The 14,595-nt window shown below is 39.7% G+C and overlaps 1 protein-coding gene across 1 annotated transcript in view; it reads right to left on the reverse strand.

Annotated features, from left to right (window-relative positions):
• Nucleotides 1–7,149: 7,149 nt before the first annotated feature.
• The window catches only part of LOC112249368 (nuclear factor of activated T-cells, cytoplasmic 3-like), an 84,152-nt gene continuing 76,706 nt past the window's right edge, over nt 7,150–14,595 (reverse strand). The window contains exon 9 of the mRNA XM_042320194.1: nt 7,150–7,208. Coding sequence (XP_042176128.1) covers nt 7,150–7,208 — 59 coding nt within the window. The remainder of the gene's footprint in view (nt 7,209–14,595) is intronic.

The following is a 14,595-nucleotide window of genomic DNA, read 5'->3' on the forward strand; positions in this document are numbered from 1 at the left end:
TGGATGGTGTGCTTATTGACAACTAGTAACCTTGTTTTGCTGTGAAAACCTTTTTCGAGTGTATGGCATAATGCACCAATGGAACATATTTACACTGGATTGAATTGGACAACTAGTGGTGCAAAAGATGACTCTGCTCGTTAATGGCACATACACGTTCATAAAGGTATTCTAGTAATCCCTATTAGTAGGCTGATCCAGTCCATTTCACATGTATATTACAGTGTAGGTCTGGATGACTCCAATGAAATGAGGCCCTGCATAAAGTGATTTGTCTATCAGTGATAAGGTGATCTCTTCAGGATCATCACCATCATTCCTCCCACACAACCAATTTATTTTCACTGAACAAAAATATAAACATGTAAAGTGTTGGTCCCATGTTTCATGAGCTGAAATAAAAGATCAGACATTTTCCATGTGCACATATGTTTACATCCTCGTTAGTGAGCATTTCTCCTTTGCCAAGATAATCCAGCCACCTGACCGGTGTGTGTGGCATATCAAAAAGCATGATCCTTACACAGTTGCACTTTGTACTGGGGGCAAAAGGCAACTAAAATGTCCACGACACAATGGCGTTGATGTCTCAAGTTTTGAGGGAGTGTGCAATTGACATGCTGACTGCAGGAATGTTAATTTCTCTACCATAAGCCACCAACGTCATTTTAGAGAATTTGGTAGTACGTCCAACAGGCCTCACAACCGCAGATCATGTGTAACAAGCCAGCCCAGGACCTCCACCCCCAGCTTCTTCACCTACGGGATCATCTTAGACCAGCCAGCCAGACCGCTGATAAACTGGATTTGCACAACTGAAGAATTTCTGCATAAACTATCAGAAACCGTCTCAGTGAAACTCATCTGCGTGCTTTTCGTCCTCACCAGGGTCTTGACCTGACTGCAGTTCGCCGTCATAACCAACTTTAGTGTGCAAATGCTCACCATCGATGGCCACTGGCATGCTGGAGAAGTGTGCTCTTCACAGATTAATCCCGGTTCCAACTGTACCGGGCAGATGGTATGTTGTATGCTGATGTCAACGTTGTGAACAGAGTGTCCCATGGGTGGCAGAAGGGTTATGGTATGGGCAGGCATAAGCTACGGACAACAAACACTTTATTGATGGCAATTTGAATGCAGAGATGCCGTGACGAGATCCTGAGGCTCATTGTCGTGCCATTCATCCACCCCATTACCTCATGTTTCAGCATGATAATACACGGACCCATGTCGCAAGGATCTGTACACAATTCCTGGAAGCTGAAAATGTCCCAGTTCTGGATGACATATCTGTATTCCTAGTCATGGGAAAGACATAGATTAAGGCCTAATTTATTTCAATTTACTGATTTGCTTATATGACCTGTAACTCAGTAAAATCTTAGAAATTGTTCCATGTTGCGTTTATATATTTGTTCAGTATAGAAAGAGAAAAACAAAGCCACAGTTTGACATTTGTATTTTTATTGATACACTACTGTAAGAGCCTAAATGCAAGGTATTCCCTTTGAATACATTCAAAAAGCACTGCAGTCTTCAATTACAAAATGGTTTTAAAATACAAAATGTACAATACAAGGTTCCTGTAAACATCAGCTCAAACCTGTATTTCCCTTTCCTTTTACAAAACATATATTTATAGATATATGCACCCAACCGTTAGGAATGACATCCATTTCAAAGTATCAAAAATAGAGTTCTAATGTCAGTCTGTGTTGCCTTTTACCAGTATGTAAAATGGGAACATATTGTTTATCTTTGGTTTTACAGAAGAGGATGGCAGAGAGCGAACGGTTACTGAATTTAATGCTGCTCTTGTTTCTGGACTCATATGCCTCATTCACACTATAGAGCCAAGCTGCGCCAAGCCGAGCTGTACTGGGCTGCCCTGTTTACGCATCTACATAGTGCTGGAACTGTGCTGGAAAGGACCATGTGAAAATGAAACATCCAAGCCAGCACAGTACGGTTCTGATCAGCTCTATACTGTGAATCAGGTAACAGTCTCACAAGCAGCACCAGAGCCAGCCTTTCCTCTTGTAACTAACGTCCTGCTGTCCAAAATGTATATTCTCAAGTAAATTATTAACCCAGAAGAGCATGACAACAGTAATTCATATTCAACACATGAGTTAAGGCCTTCCTATAGTTTAAATAAACAAATAGTGACATTCTCTCCTCACTATTTGAAAATGTTTTACACATAAAACAAAAACCACGAGAGATTATTATAAACAAACCAGTTATTTTGTACTTGATGCCAAATATCACGTTGTCATGATGCTTTCGTCATGGTTTGCATAGTAGCCTAATACATATGTGTGCTTGTATTGTACAGAACTGAAATTCATTGTAAAAAAAAACACTTATCTACAGTTTATTGGGTACAAACGCACACATCCACACACACACACACACACTTAATATAATCTACTAAGACGCTTGTACTGTGTCCTTTACAAGGCAGATTCACTGACTGGCCCTCTGGTATGCAGGACTAATAAGTATTGTGCTGATACTCTAGAAGGCTGTGTTTATACAGGCAGCCCAATTCTGATATTTGTCCACTAATTGGTTCTTACACCAATCACAGAACTTTATCAGAGCTGATCTGATTAGTGAGAAAAATATCAGAATTGGACTACCTGTGTAAACGGAGCCTTGAAGTAACAGAACCAAGCATCTCTGCTGCATCTACAACTATAGGCATCAAGGTTCTTTTTTAAAACGTTTTTAAAACTTTTTTTTAAAGGCATCAGGCAGGTTTTTTGTGTATAACAGAATTATTTTCTATTTCTCACTGGACTTGGACAGTTGTCATTAGCAACATCCTCTCAGAGAAAAAAAATGTACATGCAAGAATATACATATATCATTGTCCAATCACAGAGAACATGTTAAGGCAATAGGAGTTGTTCCTACCCAGACCAATCAACATGTTATATTACAGCATGGCTAAGTAATGTATGGCATACATACGTACATACATCTATCCAGCATTCAGAATCACATTCTGTAAACATCCTTATGATGATGTTGGACTGGAATATGTTGCTTTTTAACACTCAACTTTGTCATTTTGTTTGGACCTTTTGTTGTTGTAATTCTCAGGCAAACTGAAAATCTTTTTATTATTGCTATCAATATTCCATACATTCGCAGTCTGTATGTCTCCCCAAGGAGGAAGATTGACAAATACATATTTTTGTTAAGGTACCACCCTGAAGACAAAATTATCATTTGTCGTGATTGTCGTGATGTGCAACACACAGGGGGCCTGGAAGAACCAACAACATACAAAAATGGAAATCGTTTTTTAAAACAAACTTAACCTTGTTCATCAGAGGTGATGGAGGGGGGGCTATACATAAATACAATATATATAAATGACTATGTATAAAATACTTTTATCAACAGTTTAAATCTGCAGTTTTCAATGTGTTATATTATTTCCAATAGTATGTGGATTGAAGCTGCTTTACCCTCAGAAGGTATGGTTGTTACAAAGTTGAAGGCAGAGTCTCTGGGCCCAGTTTTTCAAAAGTTATCTGATCGGATTTCTGCAATCGGATAAAATGACATGATAGAATTGGGTTTTTCAAAAGAAAACAAAATTATTCTGATCCTCCAGATTTGGTAATTCAATCTGACCATTAAATCGGGATTAAATGTAGTTTTTGCATTTTTTTTTACTCCTAAAAGGTAGTGATGATGATAGTTTTGATGCCTAAAATCTGGATTATCTTGATCCCACTGGAAGGGTGTATTCAGGGTGGATTTAGAAAGGTGAAAAGCACCACAACCAATACATTTCAATGTAACTAAAAACATTCTTACATCTGAAAAGGAAAGGTTCATTACGTTAAATTGACAGCAGTATTAAGTGTGTGGTCAGTTGTTATATTGAGAAGTGTGAAATAAATGCATGTACTTACCTATAGGTGATATGCTGGCTCTATTATTTGTCATATAGTTACCTTTATTCATGTAGTTTACTCATCTCTGTTTCCCTATGACAGTGTAGTAGTACCATAACCTGTCCACTAGATGGAAAGGTGTAGGCCTGTTGAAAGCACTGACAATCTGGATTCTGTGATCTTCATGTTGTGGATCAGAATGATCCTGTCTGATTATTTTCTGAAAAACTGGCCCAAAAACAGCCAGATCAATCTGATCCTGATTGCAAAAAAGGATTACAGGATCCGGATCATTCTTATCCAGATTAAAAGTTTTGAAAAACTGGGCCCAGGACATCAAGACAGTTAGTGTGCATCCACACTTACACCCGATTCCCTGTATAGTGCCCTACTTTTGACCAGTATGCTGGCCAAAAGTAGTGCACTATACAGGGAATAAGGTGCCATTTCAGACGCACTTTAGTTATTGCATGACAGAGCTCAGAGGAACACAGGTCCGTCTTGCTCTGTGGATAATTCAAACACCACCTTTAATTAAACTCCAACGAGTCTACTTACAGTTACAAATATATATATATTTACTTGTCTTAATGGGCTACCTCGGTCTGGAGAAAACCAGTGTTCATCTATCCATCGCATAAAACATTATATTCATCGAATATCAAGCTCTCCATATCACAAACTCAGAAATCCATCTAATTTCTATAAAAATCAAAGTCATACTCTGCATGAAGAGTCAGCTGTGCAAACAAACAACAAAAGTGTTTACCATCCTATCATTCAAAGCTGCTATTTAACAAGGCTTATAAAGGCATTTGTTCAACCTAAAGAGGAGGTTTGGGGAGTCAGGAGGAGAGTAGTAATAATACACAGATACAGTGGCTTCAGAAGGTATTCATACCCTTGGACTTATTCCACCTTTTGTTGTGGTACAATTGATTAAATATATATTTTTTTACATCTCAACCATCTACACACAATAACCCATAATGACAGTAAAAACATGTTTTTATAAATGTTTGCTAATTTATTGAAAATGAAATACAGAAATCTCATTTACATAAGTATTCACACCCCTGAGTCAATACTTTATAGAAGCACCTTAAGCAGTGATTAGAGCTGTGAGTCTTTCTGGGTAAGTCTCTAAGAGCTTTGCACACCTGGATTGTGAAACATTTGCCCATTAAATTCTTCAAGCTCTGTCAAATTGGATGTTGATCATAGGTAGACAACCATTTTCAGGTCTTGCCATAGATTTTCAAGCAGATTTAAGTCAAAATTGTAATTTGGCCAATCAGGAACATCCACTGTCTTCTTGGTAAGCAACTTCAGTGTAGATTAGGCCTTGTGTTTTAAGTTATTGTCCTGCTGAAAAGTGAATTCACCTCCCAGTGTCTGGTGGAAAGCAGAATGAACCAAATTTCCCTCTAGAATTTTGCCTGTGCTCCATTCTGCTTATTGTTTAATTTAAAAATATCTCCAGTCCTTATCGATTACAAGCATACACATAACATGATGCAGCCATCACTATGCTTGAACACATGGAGAGTACATAACACTTTGTACTCAGAACAAAAAGTTAATCGCTTTGCCAAATGTTTTTGTGTATTACTTTAGTGCCTTGTTGCAAACAGGATGCATGTTTTGGAATATTTGTATTCTGTACAGGCTTCCTTCTTATCACTCTGTCAATTAGGTTAGTATTGTGGAGTAACTACAATGTTGTTGATTCATCCTGTTTTCTCCTATCACAGACATTAAATTCTGTAACTGTTTTAAAGTGACCATTGGCCTCATGGTGAAATCCCTAAGCCGTTTCCTTCCTCTCTGGCAACTGAGTTAGGAAGGACGCCTGTATCTTTGTAGTGACTGGGTGTATTGATACACCATCTAAAATATAATTAATAACTTCTCCATGCTCAAAGGGATATGCTCAATATCTGCTTTTTTAAAAACCTATTTACCAATAGGTGCCCTTTGCGAGGCATTGGAAAAACTCCCTGGTCTTTGTGGTTGAATCTGTGTTTGAAATTCACTGCTTGACAGATCATTTTATGGGTGGGGTACAGAGATGAGATAGTCATTCAAAAATCATGTTGAACACTATTATTGCACACAGAGAGTCCATGCAACTTATGTGACTTGTTCAGCACATTTTTACTCCTGAACTTATTTAGGTTTGTCCTAACAAAGGGGTTGAATACTTATTGACTCAAGACATTTCAGCTTTTTATTTTTTATGAATTTATAAACAATTCTGAAAACACAAGTCCACTTTGACATTATTGGTTATTGCGTGTAGGCCAGCGACAAAAACGTCTACATTTAATATATTTGAAATTCATGCTGTACCACAACAAAATGTGGAAAAAGTCAAGGGGTGTGAACACTTTCTGAAGGCACTATATCTACATGGCTGGAAGGTCACTAGAAGTGTGGAATGTTGCATATTATAGATCCCAGTCCAGCACCAGAGAAGAAGAGAAGGGGCTCCCAGGCACCCAGAGACCAGAGACGACAAGAAGGACAAGGGTGATGGGGTGTCACAGTGGGGCTGCAGTACTACCTCTACACTCCCAGGGGGTGCTCAACCAACCGGGTGTTTGTACTGTCGAGGTCTATGCTGGTGAGAAAATCATGAGTACAGTATTCAACCCTTCTTTATTCCTACTGAGGGATCCTATTTTTCCTCACTGAACACTACACTGTTAGGGACAACATTGTGACTTGAGAGGGTATATTACATACTCCAACCAAACACCCTGAACAGAGAGTTTAGCTGCATAGAAACCGTTTAGGAGGTGATCACTATCTAAACCAGTGATCACCTCTGGGTATCTGAGCCCAGGACTGAGAACTAATGCTAAAAATGAACCCGAAGTCAACTGAACAGAGAACATGTTCCTCGTCTTTCTGCCACTCACTGACCCCAATAATCCTAGTTTGTCACCACCCTGTGGTGTTCTCCTGTTTATAATCTGATGTATACATGTGTAGGTGGGTGAATCTGAGCTTTTTTGCTGCCATGTGGGTATATGAAAGGTTTGTTCATGTGTGTCTGGAGGGTCTTTTTGTGGACTGGTAGGGCCATGAAGTGTAAAGGGGAATCTCAGCCCAGTCTGTCCTGCCTAGAGGCAGGTAAAGTCCTGTGGTGGAGGTGGTGGTGTTGGGGCTGGTGAGGACACTGCTATGCCCAGCTGGGTGTGTGGAGGCCTGGCCACGGAAAGCGCTACGACTGGGCACCGCCACCAGGGGACTGGGACATGTCTCTGCCGATGATCTCATTCACTGGAAACACAAAGAGAGAGGATACAGGTTCACTACAGCTGAACAACACAGTCCAGAGGGTTTATTATTATAGGCTACTAAACCTTAAGCAAGGCTTTCTTCAACTTCAATTGACCAAAAGTTTTTGAGGACACATTAATTGTCATATATTATCAAGAAAGCAAATCTAAATTGTGTTCCTGAATGCATTTGGACTGTGAGAAAATACAAATGTTTACCAGCAGAGGGCGATGTTGCCCAGCTCACTTACTGACCACTCTGAACACAGAAAAGTTCAGCTTCAGCATATCACAGTGGAGAGATAGAGGGAAAAACTCATACATACACTGGCAAGACCCAGAGGTTAAACTCACAGCTTTGGAATGACAAAACCACCGTCAACAACCAGAAAGCGAGGAGAAACTATTCCATTCACTGCCGTGTGTCATTACCGTCAGACATGACCTTTGACAGCGTCCAAGATATTTAGTCTTTACCACCACAACATGTCGACTCCTATAAATATCATCCTCCATTTATTGAATGGCCTAGCGAGCACCATTTCTCTATTGCGTTTCTTCATTTCTTCCACCTCTTAATGGAGCTTGAGTACATTTCCTCTGGCCTATTATTGTGGGTTTGCGAGCGTAGTAAATGGGCCTGTATAAAACGAACCCATTGTTACAACACATGTTGTTGACCCCAGAGAGGCACTCAAGCACAGTGCTGTAGGTAATTACTCTGCCAGGCAGAGCTAGCTAGGCCTGATATTAAATAAATAAGTTATTTTCTCTCTCGCTCTCTGGTGGTGGGGCATGTTGGAGATGCCTCCAACAGAGGCCTGACTGTTACAGTGGTGCCAAAGCTGTTTTCAGCTCACACCGGGTCCAGCGTGGCTCAGCGGGAGGACCAGCGGGGAGCCTGTAAAAACCACAGCCGTAAAGTAAATCAACTTCTAACCCCCATATCACGCTAACTGAAGCTGCATCTGGTTAACTACAGTACCTGTGGAACGAAAAGGAGGGTGAGAAAGAGAGAGAGGGAGAAAGAGAAGAAATAGAAAAGAGAGGGAGAGAAGAGAGAGGGGAGAGAGAAAAGAGAGAAAGAGGAGAGAGTGAAAGGAGAGGATACGTAGCCTGGTTTGGTATTTGTGGAAAAAGTGAAGATATTTTCCACACAGCAGCGACTGGTAGCTTTGCATTGGTGCAGCAGTGGCGGCATTCATACACCGTTCATTTCCTGATGTGGCACATAGGTGTCAAAAGTCAAGGCAGGTCAAAGAGACAGAGGGCAAAGAGAGGAGAGGGTTTGACTATCTGGTTTAGAGCGAGGAGATGGCGAGTGAGTCCTCTGAGCTCTGACAGTTTGACACACATTAAGACAGATAGACACGCAGGTATTCAGCCAGACCTGTCCATACACCACAGCAACAGTACCAGCCCTGCTGCTTGGGGATTCCTCTTCTCTTACCTACAACTGGCCACATGTTGTGCAACTGTCTGTTGTGAAATCATATATTTAATGGCCCAGTGTCTGATGGACAAGTCAGCATCTGCTTTATATGGGTCATATGATATATGGGTATTTATATATGTGGTATATTATTGGTAGATGGAGTGAGAGGAACATTGACAGTCAAATCATGTGTAGATTAAATTCAGAGTATTATCGAGACATTAGGGAGTCCGTTCAAATGAATTCATTTTAAGATCTTCCCTTTATATTTCTTAACCACATTTAGCTGTGTATGGGGTTAAATAATCATTTATTCATTAACACAAATCAAGAATGATACTTTTTCATCAATTCAATTAAAAGCCTTGATATTCTGTATTCCAGTTGTTACCCCCATCAATAAGAATCATCAGCTATATATCAACTGTTACCCTTATCCCTAAGATTCATCAGCTATATATCAACTGTTACCCCCATCCCTAAGAATCATCAGCTATATATCAACGGTTACCCCCATCCCTAAGAATCATCAGCTATATATCAACTGTTACCCCCATCCCTAAGAATCATCAGCTATATATCAACTGTTACCCCATCCCTAAGAATCATCAGCTATATATCAACGGTTACCCCCATCCCTAAGAATCATCAGCTATATATCAACTGTAACCCCATCCCTAAGAATCATCAGCTATATATCAACTGTTACCCCCATCCCTAAGAATCATCAGCTATATATCAACTGTTACCCCCATCCCTAAGAATCATCAGCTATATATCAGCGGTTATCCCCATCCCTAAGAATCATCAGCTATATATCAACTGTTACCCCATCCCTAAGAATCATCAGCTATATATCAACTGTTACCCCCATCCCTAAGAATCATCAGCTATATATCAACTGTTACCCCATCCCTAAGAATCATCAGCTATATATCAACGGTTACCCCCCATCCCTAAGAATCATCAGCTATATATCAACTGTAACCCCATCCCTAAGAATCATCAGCTATATATCAACTGTAACCCCATCCCTAAGAATCATCAGCTATATATCAACGGTTACCCCCATCCCTAAGAATCATCAGCTATATATCAACTGTAACCCCATCCCTAAGAATCATCAGCTATATATCAACTGTTACCCCATCCCTAAGAATCATCAGCTATATATCAACTGTTACCCCCATCCCTAAGAATCATCAGCTATATATCAACTGTTACCCCATCCCTAAGAATCATCAGCTATATATCAACTGTTACCCCATCCCTAAGAATCATCAGCTATATATCAACTGTTACCCCCATCCCTAAGAATCATCAGCTATATATCAACTGTTACCCCATCCCTAAGAATCATCAGCTATATATCAACTGTTACCCCATCCCTAAGAATCATCAGCTATATATAAACAGTTACCCCCATCCCTAAGAATCATCAGCTATATATCAACTGTTACCCCATCCCTAAGAATCATCAGCTATATATCAACTGTTACCCCCATCCCTAAGAATCATCAGCTATATATCAACTGTTATCCCCCATCCCTAAGAATCATCAGCTATATATCAACTGTTATCCCCATCCCTAAGAATCATCAGCTATATATCAACTGTTACCCCCATCCCTAAGAATCATCAGCTATATATCAACTGTTATCCCCATCCCTAAGAATCATCAGCTATATATCAACGGTTATCCCCATCCCTAAGAATCATCAGCTATATATCAACCCTAAGAATCATTACCCCCATCCCTAAGAATCATCAGCTATATATCAACGGTTATCCCCCATCCCTAAGAATCATCAGCTATATATCAACTGTTACCCCCATCCCTAAGAATCATCAGCTATATATCAACTGTTACCCCATCCCTAAGAATCATCAGCTATATATCAACTGTTACCCCCATCCCTAAGAATCATCAGCTATATATCAACGGTTATCCCCATCCCTAAGAATCATCAGCTATATATCAACTGTTACCCCATCCCTAAGAATCATCAGCTATATATCAACGGTTATCCCCCATCCCTAAGAATCATCAGCTATATATCAACTGTTACCCCCATCCCTAAGAATCATCAGCTATATATCAATGGTTATCCCCCATCCCTAAGAATCATCAGCTATATATCAACTGTTACCCCCATCCCTAAGAATCATCAGCTATATATCAACGGTTATCCCCCATCCCTAAGAATCATCAGCTATATATCAACGGTTATCCCCATCCCTAAGAATCATCAGCTATATATCAACGTTATCCCCATCCCTAAGAATCATCAGCTATATATCAACGGTTATCCCCCATCCCTAAGAATCATCAGCTATATATCAACGGTTATCCCCATCCCTAAGAATCATCAGCTATATATCAACGGTTATCCCCATCCCTAAGAATCATCAGCTATATATCAACTGTTACCCCCATCCCTAAGAATCATCAGCTATATATCAACTGTTACCCCCATCCCTAAGAATCATCAGCTATATATCAACGGTTATCCCCATCCCTAAGAATCATCAGCTATATATCAACGGTTATCCCCCATCCCTAAGAATCATCAGCTATATATCAACTGTTACCCCATCCCTAAGAATCATCAGCTATATATCAACTGTTACCCCCATCCTAAGAATCATCAGCTATATATCAACGGTTATCCCCATCCTAAGAATCATCAGCTATATATCAACTGTAACCCCATCCCTAAGAATCATCAGCTATATATCAACTGTTATCCCCCATCCCTAAGAATCATCAGCTATATATCAACTGTTACCCCCATCCCTAAGAATCATCAGCTATATATCAACTGTTACCCCATCCCTAAGAATCATCAGCTATATATCAACTGTTACCCCCATCCCTAAGAATCATCAGCTATATATCAACTGTTACCCCCATCCCTAAGAATCATCAGCTATATATCAACGGTTATCCCCCATCCCTAAGAATCATCAGCTATATATCAACTGTTACCCCCATCCCTAAGAATCATCAGCTATATATCAACTGTTACCCCATCCCTAAGAATCATCAGCTATAACTACCCCATCCCTAAGAATCATCAGCTATATATCAACTGTTACCCATCCCTAAGAATCATCAGCTATATATCAACTGTTACCCCATCCCTAAGAATCATCAGCTATATATCAACTGTTACCCCATCCCTAAGAATCATCAGCTATATATCAACTGTTACCCCATCCCTAAGAATCATCAGCTATATATCAACTGTTACCCCCATCCCTAAGAATCATCAGCTATATATCAACTTATCCCCCCATCCCTAAGAATCATCAGCTATATATCAACTGTTACCCCATCCCTAAGAATCATCAGCTATATATCAACTGTTACCCCATCCCTAAGAATCATCAGCTATATATCAACTGTTACCCCATCCCTAAGAATCATCAGCTATATATCAACGGTTATCCCCATCCCTAAGAATCATCAGCTATATATCAACTGTTACCCCATCCCTAAGAATCATCAGCTATATATCAACTGTTACCCCCCCCTATCCCTAAGAATCATCAGCTATATATCAACTGTTACCCCATCCCTAAGAATCATCAGCTATATATCAACTGTTACCCCCATCCCTAAGAATCATCAGCTATATATCAACTGTTACCCCATCCCTAAGAATCATCAGCTATATATCAACTGTTACCCCCATCCCTAAGAATCATCAGCTATATATCAACTGTTACCCCCATCCCTAAGAATCATCAGCTATATATCAACTGTTATCCCCATCCCTAAGAATCATCAGCTATATATCAACTGTTACCCCCATCCCTAAGAATCATCAGCTATATATCAACTGTTACCCCCATCCCTAAGAATCATCAGCTATATATCAACTGTTACCCCATCCCTAAGAATCATCAGCTATATATCAAGAATCATCAGCTATATATCCCATCCCTAAGAATCATCAGCTATATATCAACTGTTACCCCATCCCTAAGAATCATCAGCTATATATCAACTGTTACCCCATCCCTAAGAATCATCAGCTATATATCAACTGTTACCCCATCCCTAAGAATCATCAGCTATATATCAACTGTTACCCCATCCCTAAGAATCATCAGCTATATATCAACTGTTACCCCCATCCCTAAGAATCATCAGCTATATATCAACTGTTACCCCATCCCTAAGAATCATCAGCTATATATCAACTGTTACCCCCATCCCTAAGAATCATCAGCTATATATCAACTGTTACCTCCCCATCCCTAAGAATCATCAGCTATATATCAACTGTTACCCCCATCCTAAGAATCATCAGCTATATATCAACTGTTACCCCCATCCCTAAGAATCATCAGCTATATATCAACTGTTACCCCCATCCCTAAGAATCATCAGCTATATATCAACTGTTACCCCATCCCTAAGAATCATCAGCTATATATCAACTGTTACCCCATCCCTAAGAATCATCAGCTATATATCAACTGTTACCCCATCCCTAAGAATCATCAGCTATATATCAACTGTTACCCCATCCCTAAGAATCATCAGCTATATATCAACTGTTACCCCCATCCCTAAGAATCATCAGCTATATATCAACGGTTACCCCCATCCCTAAGAATCATCAGCTATATATCAACTGTTACCCCCATCCCTAAGAATCATCAGCTATATATCAACTGTTATCCCCATCCCTAAGAATCATCAGCTATATATCAACTGTTACCCCATCCCTAAGAATCATCAGCTATATATCAACTGTTACCCCCATCCCTAAGAATCATCAGCTATATATCAACTGTTACCCCCATCCCTAAGAATCATCAGCTATATATCAACTGTTATCCCCATCCCTAAGAATCATCAGCTATATATCAACTGTTACCCCCCATCCCTAAGAATCATCAGCTATATATCAACTGTTATCCCATCCCTAAGAATCATCAGCTATATATCAACTGTTACCCCCATCCCTAAGAATCATCAGCTATATATCAACTGTTATCCCCCATCCCTAAGAATCATCAGCTATATATCAACTGTTACCCCATCCCTAAGAATCATCAGCTATATATCAACGGTTATCTCCCATCCCTAAGAATCATCAGCTATATATCAACTGTTACCCCCATCCCTAAGAATCATCAGCTATATATCAACGGGTTATCCCCAGCTATCCCTTAAGAATCATCAGCTATATATCAACTGTTACCCCATCCTAAGAATCATCAGCTATATATCAACTGTTATCCCCCCATCCCTAAGAATCATCAGCTATATATCAACTGTTACCCCATCCCTAAGAATCATCAGCTATATATCAACGGTTATCCCCCATCCCTAAGAATCATCAGCTATATATCAACTGTTACCCCCATCCCTAAGAATCATCAGCTATATATCAACTGGTTATCCCCCATCCCTAAGAATCATCAGCTATATATCAACTGTTACCCCCATCCCTAAGAATCATCAGCTATATATCAACGTTATCCCCCATCCCTAAGAATCATCAGCTATATATCAACTGTTACCCCCATCCCTAAGAATCATCAGCTATATATCAACTGTTATCCCCATCCCTAAGAATCATCAGCTATATATCAACTGTTATCCCCCATCCCTAAGAATCATCAGCTATATATCAACTGTTACCCCATCCTAAGAATCATCAGCTATATCAACGGTTATCCTAAGAATCATCAGCTATATATCAACGGTGTATCCCCATCCCTAAGAATCATCAGCTATATATCAACTGTTACCCCCATCCCTAAGAATCATCAGCTATATATCAACTGTTATCTCAATATATATCTTCTCAAGAATCATCAGCTATATATCAACTGTTACCCCCATCCCTAAGAATCATCAGCTATATATCAACTGTTACCCCATCCTATATATCAGCAACTATCCCTAGAATCATCAGCTATATATCAACTG

Source organism: Oncorhynchus tshawytscha, linkage group LG04 (assembly GCF_018296145.1).
Source record: "Oncorhynchus tshawytscha isolate Ot180627B linkage group LG04, Otsh_v2.0, whole genome shotgun sequence".
Classification (NCBI taxonomy): Eukaryota; Metazoa; Chordata; class Actinopteri; order Salmoniformes; family Salmonidae; genus Oncorhynchus; species Oncorhynchus tshawytscha.